Source organism: Acomys minous, assembly GCF_964271855.1.
Source record: "Acomys minous genome assembly, chromosome: 14".
Lineage (NCBI taxonomy): Eukaryota > Metazoa > Chordata > Mammalia > Rodentia > Muridae > Acomys > Acomys minous.
The window spans coordinates 1,700,429-1,722,300 of NC_140496.1; the positions used below are offsets into that span (position 1 = coordinate 1,700,429).

General features: G+C 47.7%; 1 protein-coding gene across 23 annotated transcripts in view; it reads right to left on the bottom strand.

The window, feature by feature from the left end:
- Positions 1-21,872, bottom strand: part of PARD3 (par-3 family cell polarity regulator) — a 527,701-nt gene that overhangs the window by 444,948 nt on the left and 60,881 nt on the right. For 12 of the 23 annotated variants that reach the window (XM_084756602.1, XM_084756599.1, XM_084756604.1 and 9 more), the window contains exon 1: positions 4,009-4,146. The exons of the other annotated variants lie outside the window; for them this stretch is intronic. In XM_084756602.1, coding sequence (XP_084612728.1) covers positions 4,009-4,131 — 123 coding nt within the window. In that variant the 5' untranslated portion in view covers positions 4,132-4,146. Of the gene's footprint in view, positions 1-4,008; positions 4,147-21,872 lie in introns of those variants that run through there. 23 annotated transcript variants of the gene reach the window in all.

A 21,872-nucleotide genomic window follows, 5' to 3' on the forward strand; every position in this document is an offset into this window, starting at 1 on the left:
GGGACTCTTGACATAGCCCTCACGTCCATCCTACTGGGGGCAGCAGGAACCTCCCCAGCACTCCAGGGAGCGGACAACCCAACGAACAATCAGACAGACACAAAATGTAAGATGCTTTTTAGAAACACAACTAAGCCGAACTTTAAAGAAAAGGCCTGGGACTGGCAGAGAGATGACTCGGTTAAGAACACAAACAGCTCTTCCAGAGGACCCAACTTTGGTTTCTGGAACCCACAAGGAGGCTCATAACTGTAACTCCAGTTCCAGTTCTGTCTGACGCCCTCTTCTGGCCCCTGGGGACACAGTGTATGATGCAAATTCACACAGGCAGGCAAAAAACATCCATACACATAAGATAAAAATGTAAAATCTAGAGAAAGAGAATCCACTTTGGCTAAGCTAAATGCAACATAGGGCACTAAAGACAAAACCCTGTGAAAGGGGCCTGGAGAGATGGCTCAGAGGTTAAGGGCATTGACTGCTCTTCCAAAGGTCCTGAGTTCAATGCCCAGCAACCATATGATGGTTCACAACCATCTATAATGAGATATGGTGTCCTCTTCTGGCCTGCATGTGTATATACAAGCTAGACACGGTATACATAATAAATAAGTAAACCTTTTTTTTTTTATCCTGTGAAAGGGATGGTCAAAGAAACGTCACAGGGGCTGCAGAGATGGCTCAGAGGTTAAGAGCACTGGCTGCTCTTCCAGAGGTCCTGAGTTCAACTCCCAGCAACCACATAGTAGCTCACAACCATCTATAATGTGATCTGGTGCCGTCTTCTGCCCTGCAGGTGGACATGCAGGTAGAGCACTGTATACATAATAATAAATAAATCTTTAAAAAAAGAAAAAAGAAAAGAAAATTGTCATATTAAATAATGAGCCTCAGTGTGAGCAACGTTAAGTAAAAGCACACTCGTGTTTGCGGGTAGCGCCTGCCGAAGTGCATACGGGGGAAGTGGCATACTAAAAAGCACCTAATGGCACCATTTCTGTACCATGTGGTCACATGCTTGGGAGGGGTGAACACCATCCGATGTCAACAGCTAAGAAGCTAGGCAATGGTAGGGTTTGGTGGCCCAAATTTTATTCAAGGAAAAAAGTGTAACTAGTCTGTCATTTTAAAACAACAGGGGAACTGTTCAAGATGAAAGGGACTAAAAAGCGTCATGATATTCCAGTGTGGTTCTCGTCGGAATCCTTGTGAGAACTTTTTTAAAAAACTGAAAAGTCAGGCTTGGAACGTGGCCCAATGTTGGAGTTCACATCTAGCTGAACAAGACCCCATTTTCCATTCAAAATACAACATAATTATTTTAAAAGGCTGTAGTACTTAGGAATGAACCGGGGTGCTCAGTATGCTATGTAAGCATTCTAAGAGACTCAGGTATGTCCCCAGCTTAACACCGAGCCTCACTCAGTTTCAAAAGCTGGCCTTAAATTTGCTCTATATAGTCCAAGCAGGTATTCCTTGAGCAGGTGACCTAGATTATAGGCCTGCACCTTCACGCCTAATTCACGCAAAGAAGCTTAAAGCCATCATAAAAGACAAGTTGGGGACTAATCGAAAACTGTTACTATGGAATATGTATCAAATAAATGTTAGAAGTTGTTAGTTTTCCTAATTATAATAATCGCTTTGTGAATATTGAAGGAAATTATCTTAGAAAACATTATGAAATATTCAGAAAGTGTTGTAACATTGTTAATAATTGTATTGATTTTTATTAATAATTAAAATAACTTGCTCATGCTGAGGGACAGCTCAGTTGGTAAAGCGCTCGCTTTGTACACAAGAGAACCTGAGTCTGACACCCAGGACGATGAAACCCGCCAGGTGTGGCGCTCCTGTCCCACCAGTGCCCGAGAGGCTGGAGAGGAGAATCCATGGTGCTCGCTCGCCAGACGGGCAGCCAGCCAGCCAGGCCTAGGTGGTGAGCTCCGGGCCAGTGAGATCCTAGCTCAACAGAACTGGACAGTGTTCCTCAGTATGCCACCCAAAGGTACCACACACACACAAACACTCACACACACACATACACACACCACGAACACCCATGTAAATGCATACATACATACCCACACACTTAAAACTAGCTTGCTCTCAAAACAGATGTAGACAAGCACACACAAGTGAACACCTGTTGTACAACACAAATACAAACTGTCCCAAGTCTTTAAACCAAGAAGGTAAACAGAATTGGCTATAAGACAAGGAAGAGCTGAGAAGTCTAAGAAAGCCACTGTCCTCTGTGCCAACAGACTAAAGGAGGCGGTGGCAGCTGCAGAGGCTGAGCTGAGCTGGGAGCTGGGGTCCTGTGGAGCACCATCAGGTGACTTCCATCTCCACCACACCTCCCACTGCTCCATCTCACCTGCTGTCAGCATAACACACTGGAAGCCAGAGTAACTTTAAACAAATCTGGGGACCAAATTCATTGAAGTGTGTACGTGTGTCTGGGAGTGACGTCCTCCAAGCCCTGTCTCCTCCAGGCCACCACCTTTTCTCTCTCTGTCCGTCCTCGCCAATCTGCCACACAGAAACATCTCTCTCTATTCTCTCCAAGCCACTGCACTCTCTTTCTCTCTTTTTCTCTCTTTCTCTGGCTTTCTCTCCTTTTCTCTCTCCCTCTCTCCCTCTGAGCACTCCTATTTTAAACCCTCAGAATTAAACCAACTGCAGCTGGCAAAGACCATGCCCTCCCCCCACAAGGCAGGCCATTACCAGCTGACAAAGACCACACCCCTCACAAGGCAGTTATCAGCTGTGGACAATCTAAAGCTCAAACTAAAATCCCATACTTGGGATTGAAACAAAAGCATGTTAACATAGCGTAAGTGAGGGGTTTGGTTGGTTGGTTGGTGTTTTTTAAGAAACCAAAATTTCCACTACAGGCCAACATGCAAAGGAGAAATTGAACCAAGAGAAAAACCTTAACCAGGAGAAAGGTCTTTTAAAAATGAGAGGAGACGGGTAATGAAGACAATGTTGTGACTAGGGAAGGGCTTGTCTGGCCAAGCGCCTGCCCCACAAGCATTATGGAGCTGAGTCTGCTCTGCAGAAGCCATGGCTTTTGAGAGAGACTATGCATGGCAGCATGTATTTGTTATTCCAGCACAAGGACAACAGAGACTGGGGCTACCTAGTGCTCACTGAGCAGCCAGCTTAGCACGCTTGGTGACTCCGGGTTCAGCAAGAAACTATCTTAAAGAAGGATGGACGGAGCCTGAGAAAAAACCTGTGATGTTGGTCTATGGCCTAATCAATACCCACCCCTTTCAGGGTCAGTGGGAAACTGTCTCAGGGCCTGAGAAAAATGACATGTGAGGTCAATACATACACACATGGGTACACACACACATACACACTGACACACACTGACACACCAGCAGCAGCAACAAGCAACATCACCCGTCAGACAATATTTTTTACTTCCTGGAGCGTAGGAAAAGAATGCTCTGCACCAAGTTATAGGCTACAATTCCATCAGGATTGAAGCCAAACTGCAGGGGAAAAAAACCCATCAACTGAAAATAGGGTCAGGAACCTCAAATAACTGTTTCTCTCATACACAGCAAAAACAGAATCCAAATAACCACCCTAGGAGATCCTTAAAGATAGCTATCAGCTAGCAAAATAAAATCTAAACTGGTGTATTTGCTCCCCAGCCAGCAAAGAGGAGACTTAACTCGGACTAAAGGGAACTCTTTGACCTGGAAAGAACATGCCCACTGAAACACAACCAGTCTCAACAACGGCTCAGAATGTTCTGAGACAAACAAAGCATTCTGAAAACAGCTTCATTCTCCGACTCAATCCAAACCCACCTGTTGGCTTGTTCCCATGTAACAAATTAAAAAAGAAAAAGAAAGAAAGAAAAGAAAAGAAAGCACCTTTCTCAGATTACCCAATCACAAACACATGGCAATCCCACACACCTGGATATCCTGAACAGGGCCGAAGCTACACAGAAGCCAAGCCTTCGAGAGGCTCACCACCTACCTCTCCCGTCCACCGTGAAAGCCTGGGCAAGCAGTGAGCCAGCTGTAGCTTATGGCTTTTCCACTGGAACTCAGCCCAGCCCACCCTGTGCGGGCTCTGGTTTGGTGCCCTGCAACACCACATTGTCACAACCCCAGGACGGTGGTGATCTGCATCCAACCGAGAACAGTCCGCGGGAGGGTGGCTGGCCTGTGCTCTGAGGTCCTTGGGACTGCTGATGCCACAGGTGGGGCACCCTCTCCTCCCAGAGGGCTCCAGTGCTCAGTTGAAGGAAGGATCTATGATGGTATCTTCAAAGGACTGCCAAGGCTGGGGTGCGCCTTTCTGTGGCCCTGCCATCTACACAGTCAGGGCACGGGAGTGACAGAGGCTCACAGGACACCCTTCTGTCTGCCCCTGTATACAAGGTAATGGGCTCTCCTGTGTGTCTTGCTTGTGCCTCCTGGAAAGTCAGGCTCACTTCTCCCCACGGTGTCACTCCTGCCCACATCCGACTTCCTGGCATAATCTACTTCCTCCTGCGCTGGCCATCAACCCCGCTTTCATCTATCCCAATCTGTCTCCCACAGATGAGACGCTGCTGCACACACTGGCGTTTAGCACCCTGACTAAGATTTAGGTAACTTTCTTCACTCACTCGGGGGGAGACTGGGGAACAAGTAAGCCCCCAGTCTTCGGAAGATGGCTCTGCCTTTATTCCCAGCCGAAATAATGAAGTCTCCATACATTTCACTAATTCATATAATGTATTTTGCTCATGTTTACTCCCCAACTACTCCCAGATCCACCGACACCTTCCTACCACACCCCCAACTTCCTGTCCTCTATTTATTTATTTATTTATTTATTTATTTATTTTTGGGTTTTTGAGACAGAGTCTCTCTGTGTTCGCCTTGGTTGTCCTGGACTTGCCTGCCTCTGCCTCTGCCTCTGCCTCTGCCTCCCGAGGGCTGGGATTAAAGGCTATTTATTCATTTTTTAAAACTAACTCATCTTAACCAATTTGTGTTGTCCATATATACTCCTGGGTGTGGGGCACCCACTGGGGACTGGTTGACCTATGAGGAGCCATATCCCTAAAGCAAACTAACTATCGAGAAGCCCAGAGGTTCTCTCCTACCCCCTCCCCTTCCTCCCATCCTCCCTCCCTCCCTCTCCCTGCTGCCTGCTGATCAAGCTGTAAAACTCCTTCTCCAGCACCGTGTCTGCCTGGGCTCCGCCTTGTTCTCACCATGATGATAATGCACTAACCCTCTGAAACGGGGAGAAAGAACCTGCGCACAAAGCAAGGTCCCCTCGTGTCCTGTGGGAAAACATTATTCGGGGAAGTTAGAAATGCTGCAGCAGACGCACTTCATGAGGCAGGGCGCACCTTATGGCTGTCTCCTTTCACTGAAGATAACCTTGAAAGGTCCCAAGGTATAAAGAGGAAAACAGAAACTCAGATGAGGACCAGAGGGCAACAGCCTCCGAGAGGCAGAAAATGCTTAGCGCGTAGAGTGTAGGACTGAGCTGGGCTCCTCTTCCCCATCTTGAGTCAGGCCGCTTCACACTCCCGTCACTTCGCTTCTGGTGTACAATGGTGTCGCTGCTCTGTGTGGCTAATAGCTGCTCAATCTAGTAGCAAGATGCTTCTGGGCCTGAAGGCCTCACTTTGTGATCAGCTGTAGCCAACATCAGAGTGCTGTTGATCTGCCCACCTTGGCTTTTTGGCCCCCTCTCATTGAGCTGGGGCTTTCTGATTAAGCTGGCTGGCCAGCAAGCGCCTGGCTCTGCTTCTCCACACCACTACAGTTGCTGGTTAGACTGAGGGCTCCAGGACAAGAGGCTGGTCTTCTGCGGTGGCCCGGCTGAGCTGCCCACCAGCATCTGTGTTGTATGTTTACTGCTCTCTGCCCCTCCCCTTGAGAGCGCCTACTGGCGCCACAGAAGCAGACAGGTGAAGCAGAGGATTGTGGGAAAGAGGCCACTAAACTTCCAGATCCATAGCTGACAGCACTAGGTGCCCACAAGCTGTGAGGTCTGTGGCTTTCAAGAAGAATGTTCCATGCTGGCTTTCTTCTGAAAGACATAGACTCCCTCCTCAGCCAGAGATGAGGGAGAAAGTGTGGGAGAAATGGCCTCACCCCACTAACACCACCACATTGCTTTCTTCAGTCAAAGCTCTTTCCTTTAGTCCTGATTTACTGCAGTTATTTTATTAAAGCAACAACATTTGCAAAGAAAGAAAGGAGGCCAGGTGTGGTGGTGCACACCTTTAATCCCAGCACTCAGGAGGCAGAGGCAGGTGGATAGCTGTGAGTTCAAGGCCAGCGTGGTCTACAAAGCAAGTCCAGGACAGCCAAGGCTATGCAGAGAGACCCTGTCTCAAAAAACTGAAAAAGAAAAACTTTAAATAAAAAAAGAAAGAAAGAAAGAAAAGAAAAGAAAGAAAGAAGACCAGCCTCCTCAGGTGACACTCCCAAGCACACTTAAAGTTCCTTATAAAACCCTGCTTAGAAACAAAGAAACAAATTAGCTGTGTAGGAACTCCGAAGGATGTAATTACCCAGCTGGTGATTAGGAAACAGACTTCCTCAACGACAACACTGGAAACTGCAACAGTATCAGATGAGGGAGGGAGAGCTCTGGAGTAAAACAGGTTTGTGAGGCTTAGCCACAGAGGTAAACAGTGGGGAGTGCCCACTGGGGCAGAGACAGGAAGGGAGTGGGGATTGGTGGGGACAGTCAGAGTGCGGAGTGGGCAGTCTGCAGATAGGGGAACAGACTAGGGGCTTCACAGCACGCCCAGGAGGTGGTGGCAAAGCTGGGATGCGACTGGATGCCCCTTACAGACTTTCCTACAGGCCAGTCTGATGGAGGCGACTCTATTACTGTTACCTCTTCTCTGGTTTGGGTCAAGTTCACAAAAACTTAACGAGCAAAACACCAAACCCTGATTCTAGCTCCTCTAGGGCCCTGCGGAAGACCTTTGTGGCGAAGCCAGACAGACGTATTGAAGAAGCCCCGCATAGCACCTCCCACTGACCCCACTACTCACTCCGAGGGCTCACTGAGCCTCAGCCACAGCCAGAGATGACAAGAGCATTGTGTGTGCATGCACCACCTGCCAGTTAAGAGCAGTCACTAGGACCAGGTATAGCTCAGGGGTTGGATGTGTGCACGGCTTAACCAGGCCCTGAGTTCCGTCCCCCGCACCAAAGAAGGTTGAAAAGGACCTGCCACCCAGTCTGAAGGTAACATTTTGGGACCCATGGTTACAAACAGTTCCATGAGGACACTGGGGTTCTCCACCAGGACTTAAAAGCAACAAGTGCCTAAAAAGCTCAAAGGCAATGACCAGTTACAGAAGTCAAAGGCCAGTACACAGATGAGAGGGACCCAGAACTGGGAACACTGACGGGAAAAACAAACAAACAAACAAAAACAGCCAAATAAACAAACAAGCCACTTTCTAAAGAACTATCATTTCATTTTAACGGGGAGTCTCAGAGGAAGTGTGAGAGCTCAGAACACTCCCTGTGTGTTTGAACACGACCTGGACATGACCCAAGCCTGAGCACAAATGCATCCACCCACCTCAATCCTTTCTTCCCCAAAGATGGCGGCTCCAGGCCAAGCCCAGCCAGACCGGGGCAGTGTGAGGTCGCCCGATGCTCACGACCCTCCAACATCGCCCTCCAGCTGTCATAAGGAGGTGCCTGCCTGGGATGCAGTAGCTAGCAAATCCAAAGTTACAGGTGAAAAGGGGAAACCTAGGAGATCCCAAGCTCCAACTGTCTCAAATTCGAAAACTGTAAAGACTGTTGGAATATTTTATCAAAGCTCCTCTCTTTTTTCCTTTTTTTAATTAATTCATTCATATTACATCTCAATAGTTATCCCATCCCTTGTATCCTCCTATTCCTCCCTCCCTCCTGCTTTCCCCTTACTCCCCTCCCCTATGACTGTGACTAAGGGGGACCTCTCCCCCTGTATATGCTCATAGGGTATCAAGTCTCTTCTTGGAAGCTCCTCTTTTTTTTTTAAATTAATTTATTCATATTACATCTCAATTGTTAGCTCTTCCCTTGTATCCTCCTGTTCCTCCCTCTCTCCCACTTCCCCCCTTCTCCCCTCCCCTATGTCTGTGATTGAGGGAGACCTCCTCCCCCTATATATGCTCTTAGAGTATCGAATATCTTCTTGGTAACTTGCTATCCTTCCTCTGAGTGCCACCAGGCCTCCCCATCCAGGGAACGTGGTCAGAAAAGGGGCACCAAAGTCCATGTGAGAGTCAGATCTCCTTCTCCACTCAACGGTGGAGAATATCCTGTTCATCGGCTAGGTCTGGGTAGGGGTTCGAAGTTTACTGCCTATATTCTCCTTGGCTGGTGCCTTAGTTTGAGGAGGACCCCAGGACCCAGATCTGCCTGTCATAAAGTTCTTCTTGTAGGTTTCCAGGACCCTGTGGGTCCTACTATTTCTCCATTCTTCCATGCTACTCTCACCTAAAGTCTCAATAGGATGTCCTCTCCTCTGACCCACTCTCCTGGTAAGTAAAGTTTTTCATGGGACGTTTCCCTTGGACTACTGTCTCGATATAAGTGAGTATATACCATTTGTCTCTTTTTGCTTCTGGGTGAACTCACTCATTATGATAATTTCTAGTTCAATCCATTTGTCCGCAAATTTCGGGAATTTCTTGTTTTTAATAGCTGAGTAGAATTCCATAGTGTAAATGTACCACAGTTTCTTAGTCCATTGGAAGCTCCTCTTAAAGGAGTTAAATCTTTCTGGTTAAAATCCCCACCCCTCCGTGTGTCTAACAAATAGCTCCTGGAACAGCCTATGGTAGCTCTTCCTGTTTACCAAAAGATTAAAATAGCCAGCCAGCCAACAAGACTAGACAAGGAAACAAAACTTGTTTGACGACTGAGGCCACAAATATGTGCCTGTGAGTTCCAGAACAACCACCAGCTAGAAGCCACCCAGGAGGGTGTTCGTGTGACAGCAAGCAGGCCATCCCGCCACTCCCAGCTTCCTCCAGCCCTTCCACCTCCACCCCACAGCCAAGATCTTTTAAGCAGTCTGAGTAAGGCTTGCACCCTGAACATCAAGATTTCCGCTTTTGTGTCCCAGCAGTGTAACAGGTGTGCACCAGTGGCTCAGCTAACATGAAAACCAGTAACAACACATGTGAAATAAACATCAGACTCCATGCACTGCTAATGCAGGACGTCGACCCCTGGTGGTGAGCCTGAAGGGTCCTTCTCCTACAGGGCTGCCCAGAGTTCCCTAGCACTCCTGCAAGAACTTGTCGCTCCTTTGTTTAAACACTCAAAGATCACAGAGTTATCACCATATATTCAAGTTGGGGCACAAAGCGTGTTAGAAATAAACTGTCCCTCATGAGTCCGTTGTGTATTTTGAACTTTTTTTTTTTAACTGACTTTTTTTTTAAATTAAGAAACCCTCCTTTGGGGGCTGGAAATGCGGCCTAGCAGTTAGGAGCGCTTTCTTCAATGTCAAAGAGGACCGGAGTTTAGGTCCTGGCACCCTTGTAACAAGTCAGGAATCTTTGCAGCCTGTGAACCTCAGCTGAGGGAGGATGTACAGGGACGTACAGACAGTGACAAAAAAGGATCCCTGGGGCTTGCTGGCTTGCAACCAATCTGAGAAAGAAAGAAGGAACCCTGGGGTGAAGGAGACCCTGCCTCAAAGGAAAAGGCTAAGAGTGACAGAGAACACCACATACACTCACCCAGTCACATACATACAAGCAAGGAAGTCTTTCTTTAAATTCCTTGAAATGCTGCTGCCTTGTACTAGATGAAGAACTCTTAAGACAGGCACGGTGGTGTGCACACGTGATGCCAGAACTCAGGAGGCTGAGGCAGGGGGATCATGGGTTTCAGGGCCGCCTGGAATGCATAAGGAGACTCTGTGTCACAAACTGGAAGGGGGACAGGGAGGGAGGGAGGAGAGAAGAGAAATGGGAAGAGAAAGAGAAGAAAGAAGGAATACACTAAAGCAAGTTACAATCCCATTGACATCATGAAAATGGCCCAGAATTATTTAATAATACTAAATCCATTATAATCTCAAGAAAAGCTTCTCTTTAAGAGCCGTCCCTCCCAAAAGTCACATGTTATGATGAAATAGAACACTGTTCAGGCAATAAGAGAACACCAGGCATGAATGTGTGTTGCTTGACACTAGAAAGTCTGGAGCAATTAATAGCTCAGCATAAGGAGCTGGGCACACAAGCAGGAGGACCTGCCATGAGGTGCTGGGGTCACAGGGGCTACCCAATGGCTGGGCTCTGAGTTCAGCAGGAGGCTGTGTCCCAAGAGAGTGGAATTTGATAAGGAAAGATGGACAGACAGATAGACACACATACACAACACACACATACACATGTGCTCTCTCTCTCTCTCTCTCTCTCTCTCTCTCTCTCTCTCTCTCTCTCTCTCTCTCTCACATACACACACACACACACACAGTTTTTGTCAGCTTGGCAATAAAGGTAAGGTTGAAAATGGTGATTCATTTATTCTAAATCAACACCAAATAATCAACAGAAGTAACATTAAAAACAAAAAACAAAAACTACATGGTGTGACCTTGTGGCAAACCTTAACTTGGCTCTAGTTTTAGGCAGTGTAACACACTTTACAAAGACATGTGGCCACAGAAGAAACCAAGTCCAGAGCGGAGGACAGTGCACTAATTCCTGGGAGTAAGGAAATAACACCCTAATCTTAAAGATTGCTCCTTCTCTGGTTACACCCCATAGTTCCCAGGAGAGGACTCCAGCAACTGCGGGGTAAACGGAGCCTGAAGCACATACACCACGGGAAGGAAAGACAGAATGAAGCTGGCTCCCCGGGAACGCCGAGCCCCGGCAGGTGGCTGTGACGTTTTTCCTCCAACCACACAGCACCTGGTGCGGTTCTGGGGGCACTCTTAGCTGGGCGGGAAAAGGAGCCGGTGAGGCAGGTGAGGGCACTCCTCAGAGGTGCCTGAGGTCTGCCACCCACGAGTTCACATTTCACATCTTATAGGGCAGCAAGAGGAGCAGTGTTCACGTCCCTGGTCATGGAGATGCTGAGCAAGCCTGTCTGCACGGCCCTGGTGCCAAGCTCATGTCACCAGTTATGAGTAACTAGAAAGCACGGCCGCTCATACAAGGAAAGTCAGACATAAGGTGGGAGATGCAATCAATGCATTAAGTATCTCTCTGACCTGAATGTATGACAGACCACTGACAGTTCTACTGATGTCTGTAGTCAAACATATATATAATATTGTAAGTATACATTAACCCAATGTATTGAACATATACATTCACTCAACAAAAGAGTGATTCACCACCATCATCGCCCCCTTCAACCTTGCAGTTTTCCTCCTGTCTGTCACCGACACAGAAAGGAAATCACAGTTTACACCTGCAAGGGATCGCTGTGAACTATAGGAACAGAGAAATGAAACAAACGTAGATGTTGCCACAATCAAGGCGAAAATTACTGTGTCAACCCCTGACCCCCAAAAAGGTACCTAAAGCCAAGGAGATATGAAGACAACTTCCATCTGAATGAGGATGTGGTGCCCCAGCCCAGAAGCCTCACCTGAGGCACGGACTTGCAGAAGGACCACAACCCTTACACAACAAGTACCTCAGCAAGGCCATCTGGAGACAGACAGGCACAGTGACACTTACTTCAGCACACAGGAGGCTGAGGCAGAACGGCTACAGCTCTGAGGCCAGCGTGGCTGCAGAGAGAGCATTGGAGTAGCCAGGACTATACAAAAAGACCCTCAAAAAAAAAAACCAAAAAAAAAAAAACCCCATGGTAAAAAGAACACCAGGCCCAGAATCCAAAGTCTAGCCAGGACTTAAGTCACTCATTATGAACCACGCAGCCAAAGAGCAATGCTTCAAAGTGTCTGATATTGGTGTTAGGTAAAGTGTTTGTCACACACACACACACACACACACACACACACACACACACACACACACGGGGGAGGGAGGGAGAGAGACTGGTACAACCTTACATATTTAAAATCCTTATCTTTCTTTCTGCCTCTGTACCTTAAAGGCACATAAGCCCTTTAATTTCTGATATATGCTCCCCGAACTGTCCAGGCATCATCTACCTTGGCTTCGCAAGCATCTTTCAGGTTGAGCTACTTGTGTTTTCAAACAATGTCCTAAAACTCAAAGCGTCAGTCACTGGATTTTTACTCAGACCACAGTGAGCGACCTCAGCTTCCTTTTAGGAGAAAACTTTCACGTTGCCATCCCCACAGCCAGTTCCCAGCCTGAGGAAAATGAAAAGACAACCACTTCATAAACCTTGCATCACCCAGGTACACCGTGCCTTAAAATAAACTTGGGCATTGACCACAGTGAGACCCACACGCTCTGGGGCTGCAGGCCTGGTCACAGCCTACAGGCTGCAGAGGCAGCTCCTCTGCCTTAAGCAGCTCCTTGCTTTCTGGGTGACAGAGGTGACACAGCCTGAGGCTGTGCAGCAGCCCCATGCCTAAATTCCTGTTCCAGGTCTCTTACTGGTATCCAAACACAAGCCACCAGCAGATGGCACTCTCTGAGCATAAGCAGATGTGTGTCCCTTTTTTTTTTTTTTTAATGAGAGCTTTTGTGTCCATCAAAGAAAAACACGCTTTACTTTTATGAGAAAACTTTTTCATGTCGATTCTCACAGCTTATAGGAAACATCTTGACTGTCATTCAGAGACTTTAACCTGAAGTGTGAACGACTGTACTGTCATTTATAAGCTTTTATAAAGCCAGTAACACTACGTAAGTTTTTCTAGGTTAACTCTTTTCAAGGTCGAAGAACATAAACCAACGCACTGTAGTGGGAAATTACATCCATCATGATCCACAGACCATGGCTCTTTCTGTCGTGGAAGTTTTGGTTTATGATAGGTAAACATGTTTTTGTTTTAATCCCAGGTGTGGGGTATGGGGGCTGCTCCAGTTTGTCCACAGCTGAGTGATGCTTGTCAGCTGGGAACTACCTCCTGCGGGGCGTGGTCTTCGTCAGTGGGAATAAATGCTGGACCCAGTGAAAGAGGAAGGCAGGTGCTTCCCACCTGCTGCTCCTGTGTGTGCGGTTGATGAAGTTTGACAAGAAAGTCGGAGCTCTCCTGAAAAAGGGCTTGAACATGCCCCCAGGGGCCCAGCAACCATAAATGGCAGAAAATAGCCAAGGAGAGCAACACCCCCGTCTCCCCACTGACCTTCCTCTCCTACCTGGAGTTGGGGTGCTGGGAAAGGGATGGGGCTAGAGAAGGGAGAAAGAGATACAAGAAGCCAAGATAAAAATAGATTTTACAATTACACCAACAGCTTTCTCTCTGAAATGACCACGGTTTGGCCAGCTGAGTCAATAACTCCGTGTGCAGTGTTCGCCATGCAAGCACCAAGACCTGAGTTCAGATCCCTAGCACCTGAGTGAACAGTGGGCGGTAAGGAGAGACGCACAGCGGAGGTGAGGACCCAGCTCCAGAGGGTTTTCCTCTGGCGGCCACACACCGAGGGAGCACATACGTGTGTGCACAGACACAGCTAGTGGCTTAAAAACTAAAAAGTAAAGTGGACAGCAATAAAAGTCAGCCTCTGTGCACACACGTGTGCACATGCACACGCGCGCGCGCGCGCGCGCACACACACACACACACACACACACACACACACACGACTTTCCAACTCGTTCGTTTTGAGCAGCTTGCCCATCCCCCTCCCCTGTCAGTGAGTGGCTCTGTCTGTCCCCTCCAGTCCTCTGACACCTCCTCTTTTCTCTGCAGTGCTGAAGTGGAAGGCACAGATTCCAGCCGACAGACAAGAATGCTGCCACTCGGCTCCATGCTGATCCTGTTGACTGTTGTTTCTTTAATCCTCGCATATTTCTAAATTTGTTAGGGGAAAAAAAAATCTAAGTCTGTTAATGACTTTCTAAACTTTCAGTAAAGTACTAAATTATGTGTAATAAGCTATATTAAATTATATGTACTGGGCTATCCTGTTCCTAATCCCAGTCAAATATTCAAGTAATCTGATTAGCGCCACAGTAAACAGAGCGCACACACACACACACACACACACACACACACACACACACACACGCACAAACACATGCACACTCGTACACATTCATACACAATATGCACGGGCACGGGCACACACACACACAGAGGGAAAAATGTTAATAAAATATGTTTATTAATCAAATGGGCCAGTTTTCAGAAACCAAGAATCATAAAATAAAATTAGGCACATCACATGACTTTTTGTATTTATTATGTGTCATTTCAAAACAAAATACAAAAAGGCATGATGCAAACGGGCTACTTCCCACACACTGCTGGGCAGTCTTGTCTCAGTGTGACACAGGCCCGAGTCATCAGAGGAGGGACTGCAAATGAGAAGATGCCTCCATAAAACTGGGCTGTAGGCAAGCCTGTAGGACATTCTCGAAATTAGTGACCCATGGGGAGGGCCCAGCCCACTGTGGGCAGTGGCGTCCCTGAGCTGGCTGTCCTGGTTCTGTAAGAAAGCAGGCTGAGCAAGCCATGGGGAGCAAGCCAGTAAGCAGCACCCTCCATGGCCTCTGCCCCAGCTCCTGCCTCCAGGTTCCTGCCTTGCTTGAGTCCCTGTCCTGACTTCCCTCAGTGACCAAAGGTGACACTGAAGCACAAGACAAGTAAACCCCTTCCTCCCCAAGCTGCTTTAGTTGTGGTGTGTCATCACAGCAATAGCAACCCTAACGAAGACACACCCCATTGTCTACTGGGTGCTGTGGACCAAAGGACAGAGCTAGGCCAAGGAGGTGACACCCAAGCTAGGCACGGCAGAGCTTCGAAAATCAGCTTTGTGCGCTTCGTGGCTTCTCAGGCATGAGAGAGTGGATGCCGAGGAGCTCACCTTAAGGACAGGTAGAGGACACACTTCACCTCCACTTCCCCAGTTTCCACACAAAGAAATGCAACAAGAAAATCTAACTCATTGCAGAGCCTGGTGGCTCACGCCTTTAATCCCAGCACTGGGAGGCAGAACAGCAGATTGCTGTGAGTTCAAGGCCAGCCTGCTCTACAAAGCGAGTCCAGGACAGTCAAGGCTACACAGAAAGACCCTGTCTCAAAAAACCAACACACACACACACACACACACACACACACACACACACACAGAGCAACGGGTGTTACAAGGATTAGGTGAACCCAGTAGTCTGATAGATTCGAATGGGGGAGGTAGCACACACCTGTCCTCCCAGTATGCAGAAAGCTGGAGGAGGGGAGGGGAGGGCAATAAGTCAGGGGTCCCAGCCTGAGAGTAAAACCCGGTCTCGGTAAACAGGCAAAAGATGGATAGACACATGGCAAAAAAAAAAAAAAAAAAAAAAAGGTATTGTGATAATCTGTGCAATTCAACTATGAGATTCTAAAAAATAAAAATTATTTCGAACAGCTCAGGGCATTTAGTCACTGCCCAGCAAGCTGTTGGTATTTTCTGAACCAAGTTCTTCAAAAGGGGCCCTTGCATTTCCCAGCCATGTGAACTTACATTATATGCTGTGAAATATTTTTTGAGGAGACTTTTTTGTTTTTGTTTTTACAGACAGGGTTTCTCTGTGTAGTCTTGGCTGTCCTGGACTCACTTTGTAGACCAGGCTGGCCTTGAACTCACAGGGATCCACCTGCCTCTGCCTCCTGGGTGCTGGGACTAAAGGCGTGCACCACCATGCCCTGCTTTTTGAGGAGACTTAAATATTCAGTGTCAACGCATCTTTAAAGAGATTGAGGAACATGGTAATGGTCTCTCCCTGGATCTATCAGCTTAAACAGTAGTTACCAGTTAGTTAACCAGTTGTTACCAGTTAGTTAAGCAGTAGTTAGTCACCTGTCAGGCCAACCCAGAGGCACTAAAGGAGGCATTCAGGTGGGACCAATAGGATGCCAGCTTGCCTATGACTAAGTAGCAGAAGTTACTGTGTTAACAAGCAATGTCTCCACAGCAGCCAAAGCAGCACTCACTGGACCGCCTGATACGGCTAATTCTGCTGACTTGGGTTAGCACTTTTGGGGTGTAGGGAAGGGATAAGGAAAGAGGGAGAAAGAGAGACCCTATACTCCCAAAGAATAGAAAAACGCAGCTTCTAAGCATCAATTTCTGATTAACGTATGCAATAAAAAAACCCTCAGCCATGGCCACACCAGCCAGTAAAGGGCTGCTGCAAAACCATTACCATGCCTGCCCTGTGGCCCACAAAAGTCAGGCCAACTGGAGGTAGCTCCGCCCTGCAAGCACAGGAGCCTGACTTCAATCCCCAGGCCAAGGACAGTGGTGTATGCTTGCCATCCTTCGAGGAGGAGGTGGAGACAGGGGCTCCCTAGGGCTTGGTCAACCAGCCTAGCCTATGCCACAAGCCAGATATATCCTGTCCCAAGGAAAAGAAGAGAGAAAGAATGAGACAACTGAGAAAGAAAAATCCAAGAGCTGACCTCTGACCTTCACATACCCGCACACAAACATGTACCTGCATACACAGCGCACTTCCCCATAGCACTATGTGTGGTGTAGCAGGTGAGTCTGTCTTAAAAAAACAAAAACAAAAACAAACCGAAGAAACCGAAGCCCGAGAGCCACAGGCGCCACTGGACAGGCAGGAGAGGGGAAGCTGGTACTGTGTGAGACAATGTTCCAGCGTCCTCGCTGTGGACAGGTCACCCCTGACCAGGCATGAGTAAGTCGCTCCTTTTTATGCCTCGCACATGTGGAAGTACAGAGCGACCTCCTTGGACTTTGGAAACGGCTGAAATTCACTGGACTGATGCAAGCCCGAACACAGCATGTCAACAGACTGCTGGGTTCATTTGGGGGAAAATGATCTGAGTTTAAACACAGGTGTTTTATGAGCACTTTGAAGTCCTTAAGGTTTTCTTTCTGTCCTTGCCTCACCCGTCTCTATTCCAAATCCTACACATTAACGCCAGGATAAAATTCTGCCAGCTTTGTTGTCAAACATTGTCTAGAATGAGGATCAAATGTGGGGTGCTCTCACTCTCCCCACCCCCTGGGCCAGCATGTGGTAAAACTCCATTCCCATTAAAGGGAGGGAGGGAGGGAGGGAAACTTACGGTTAATCCATTAGCCTTTTAGAAAACACTTCCAGCTGGTTGTGGTGGCGCACACCAAAAGGATTTGCCAAAGGAAGTGAGGATCATGGGTTCAGGGCCAGCCTGGGCCGCACATTTAGAAAACACTGACAACATGGCAGTCCACCAACTACTCAGTGCCTCAAGGGGGGCCAGGTGATTCACTAGGTAAGGACAGATGTCACACAAGCATGACAGCCTCTGACCTCCATCTGTATGCCGTGCCATGCACACGCGCAACAGACACACACACACACACACACACACACACACACACACACACACACACACTCACAGTGAGATACATAATTCTGACACATAGTATCTTTTTTTTTTAATTCATAAAAATAGAAAGATGGACCCATTGGTGGCCAGCTAATCCTACATACGGACTACTTCTGGGCTGCAGAGACACAGCAAATTCTGCTCAGCCTTGACCCAGTCCTAACTGCCAAGCAATGAAAGCAGGACAAAGTGTGCAAACTGCACCCACACACACCCACAGTCCTGACACTAAGGACAGCGTAGTGTCATCTCCTTTAACTGTTCCATGTTAGCTACTGGCAGCACAGGGCACAGGAAACTGTTTCACTGCCCAGCCGAATGTAGCCCTTCCTGGACTTTCCTTCCTCATCCTCTAGAAGCAGAAATAAAAAGATCCGTATGTTCCAAGATTACTTAAATAGTCTGTCGTGTTTAACATAACACCAGGAGTTTTACGACAGGAAAACTTCCCAAATTATTCTTACAGAGAAATCCTTAAAATGCTCCAATCAGTCCACTTCTTTGAAGATATGAAAATACAAGAAAGAGAAAGGCTGTATAAAAAATCTGTAGTATTGTACATGTAAAATGGAAGCTAAGCATTTCAACACAATCTAAGTTGTAAGACAGAAAGCTCTAATGCAATAAACAAATCTGGATGCTAAGTGCCCCCAGAGGTTTCCACTTAGCTGAAAACTCATTAAGGAAGTTACACACAGCAAATTAAATTCATTGCCTAAGTCAATGTCCTAGAGGAACCACGACTGACCTCAGGCCCACCAGGACATGCTCAGGGCAAGACCATCCTGGCTGCATCCTCCAAAGAGATGATGAAAAGAAACAAAGATACTTCTAATCCACACCTTGGGGAGGGGCAAGTAGGCGTGGCTGGAGAGACAGCTCAGTGTTAACAGCACTGGCTGTTCTTCCTGAGGTCCCAGGTTCGACTCCCAGCACCCATGTTGGCAGCTCAGTTGTCAGGAGATCTCTGCCGCCCCTTTCAGCTTACATGGGCACTGCACTCACATGGGACAGACACATGCAGGCAAAAACACCCATGCACAAAAAGAAATAAATAAAATTAATTTTAAAATAACTACCTAATACCCTATAGATGTCCTCCTATGGAAACCAGGGCCCCTCTGAGACAAGCCGGGCAGTTTTGGTTGTTTGCAGCCTGACCAGTAAGTGAAGGGAAGACATAGCAAACTGTACAAGCTTCTTAACATGTTCCATGCTGGTCTGAGATCACGTGGTCACCTGTGCAACACCTCACACCTGAACCACAGGTGTCTCCTTTACGCCTCATGCCCTCGGACCTTTTTTCCCCCTCCCCCTCCAAGACAGCCTCTGGCATCCCAGGCTTGCCTTAAACTCTATGCAGCCAAAGATGATCTTAAACGTCTGGCTCTTCCACCTCTGCCTCGACCTCCCAAGGGCTGAGACGACAAGTGTCTGCTTTATTGACTCCTGAGAATGAAGCCAGGGTACCCTGGGTGGTAGGCATCTTTTAGAAGCCACACGCTGCTTGATCAACGGAGACAGGAATACAGAATGCAAGAGTCAAATCAAGAACTTCTCACCTTGAAAACATGTGCAACCAAATCAAGGACAACGGGGATTTGGCTTACTGTGGTTTCCAAAGGCTATGGGAAGATGCATTTTCCACAGAAGTGTCTCTCCAAGCCTTTTTCACCCTAACGCCAGCCAATATATTAGTATCATTGCTACTGAAGTAAGTGTTCGTTCAGGGTTGTGGTTATTACCTGCTATGATTTTTCAATCTATCACAGCCCAGTACAAGGAAAGCTTAAGATCTATATGATACATAAATACTTAGACATTGGTATGTGTGTATAAAATATAGATAACCCACAGCTGAACACAGAGCTGAGCTCAGCGATTAAGTGCTCGCCTCCGACTCAGACACGGGCAGAGGTCCAGGAGACACCATGAGAAAATAGCTAGAGCGGAGGAAGTATTTGCCTCTGATGCACAAGGCCCTGGTGTGGTAAAGCACCGAGGAGGAAGAGGGAAAGGAGAGGGAGGAAGGGGAGGAGGAGGAGGCAAGGAGGAGAAGGAGGAGGAGGAGGAGGAGGAGGAGGAGGAAGAGAATCAGAGGTTCAGAAACATCCTCAGTTACAGAGAGGTAGAAGCCAGTGTGAGCTACTATATAAGATCCTGTCATAAAGGAAGAAAAAAAAAGTCAGAGATAATTGAAATTCAGTTGATTCCTATCCTTATTAAAAATTAAATATAATTCCCATTTCCAACAGTTGTGCTGACCTAGCAGGGATCAATTCTGTAGGGGGTGCAGCAGGGTGGTGACTTGGGTCCTAACTGTGCCAAGGTGTGCAGACTGCCTCGCCCCAGGGACAGTACAGAAAGACAGAGAGGGATGGGCTCAAAATATCAAACTTGAGTATTTGTTTTCCTGACCTGACCATTTGGGATGAGAAGACCCACCCTGAATCTGTGCCACCTTCTGCGGGCAGCCCACACGAAAGGGCAAGAAAGGAAGGAAGCCCGTTTGTTCGGGGTTTTGCCGCTTGCCCTCACTCTTGCGGGCAAGTCCCTCCATCCCGCGGGCGAGACGTTCCTTTGCTTACAGTGGAGCCTGCTGCATTCGGGTTCTCACACAGCCTAAAGGGCAGCTGAGCCCTCCAGCCTCAGGGATGAAACCACCGCCGGGTTCTCACCCTCTCTGTCTGGAGCACAGCCCATATCAAGCCACACTAATAAATCCCCTTTTTGACACAAATATATGTACTGTGTAGGGTACGTTCACTTATTCATTCCATCATGTCCTGTTCCCTCCAGAGAACCCAGACTGACACGGTTTCCATGAGGAAACGTGTGAATAAAGCGGCACCTCGTGACGCGCGGATGAAGTTACCGTCCCCAGGGTCTGCGCGCATACGTGGGTGACTTAAGGGTGGAAATCGGACTTCCAGGAAGTTCAATCAGATTTTTCTGCCATTGTTTGAGCTGCCCAAACCTTGTGAGTGAGTTTACAACTTGAGGAAGAAACCAGCTAAGTGTTCCACCTTCCACGGACTATAAGTGCCTCTCTGCTAATTTGTTTATGGCTCTTTACTCACAGCTTTGTTAGCCGCGCACGGGAGGAAGCTTCCAGAAGCACTCTGTGCTGTTCCCTTCCCACCCACTCCAGCCCCTGCCCCAGGCACCTGAAGCCGACCCCAGCAGCAAGCCTCCTTGGCTCCGGGCCACCAGTGCCTTCTGACAAGAATGGGAAGCAGAAAAGGGTCTCAAGGGCGCCCAGAACCTTCTAGCCGCAGACTAGAGTCAAGAGTCAGCGATGAAGAGCCGAGGAAAATCTCACCTTGGAGAACTGGGAAATTACTCCCCGGCAGCTCAAGGGTGGAAGATTACTCAGAGAGATTAGAAACATTCTAAACCTGAGCTTCATGAAAAATAAAGTCGTGACCTCCTGTAATTTGTGGATTGCAGCTAACGCCTGATAAGGAGCCCGTAGCTCTAAACGCAGGACCACAAAGAAGTGACAAGCCATCCATCGCCTGCATGTGTGCCTGAGGCGCTTAAAGATGGGAAACTAAACCAAAGGAAGGAAGCAGTGGGGTCAAAGGGCAAAATAACTACGTGGAAAATGGGCAATGTGTCAGGCAGCCTGGAGGACCCGGCTGGACAACCACGGAAGAAGAGAGCGAACGGTTATAATATCGAGCTCAGCAGTCGGCTAAGCGCTTGCCTTGCATGTGAGGAACCCTGAGTTCACTCAGGACTCCTGAGAGACGCCAGGCTTGACAGTAGCACATGCATGTAATCCCAGCACTGGGCGGGGGGCAGGGGTAACGTCACGCAGGAGGATCTATGGGGCTCATTAGACAGTCAGCCTGGCATCCTTGGTAAACTCCAGGCCAGTGAGAGATCTCAACTCAAAAATTATTTTTTGCCGAGCATGGTGCACACACGCCTTTAATCCCAGCACTCAGGAGGCAGAGGCAGGCGGACCTCTGTGAGTTCGAGGCCAGCCTGGTCTACAAAGCGAGTCCAGACCAACCAAGGCTACACAGAGAGACCCTGTCTTGGGGAAAATTTTTTTTTCTTTTTAAATTTTTAAGAGAAGGCAGACAGTGCCCGAAGAATGACACCCACAAGGTGGCCCTCTGATTGCCACACACACATGTGCACACATACCTGTACACACACTGATATGTACACATAAAAAAAGCATTAGTACCCATCATGCGGTTTTTAAAGGCTAAAAATGAAATGTCACAAGCAGATATATTCAGATAAATTTGACAACTTAGATTAGGTGGACCAATTCCTATGAAAATACAAATCACCATAACTAGGAAAATATGCAAATTTCATAATCTGGCTTCAATTTTTAGTTCCTTTTAGAAAAAAAAAAAACCACTACATTTTACACCAGCTCCACAAGGGGC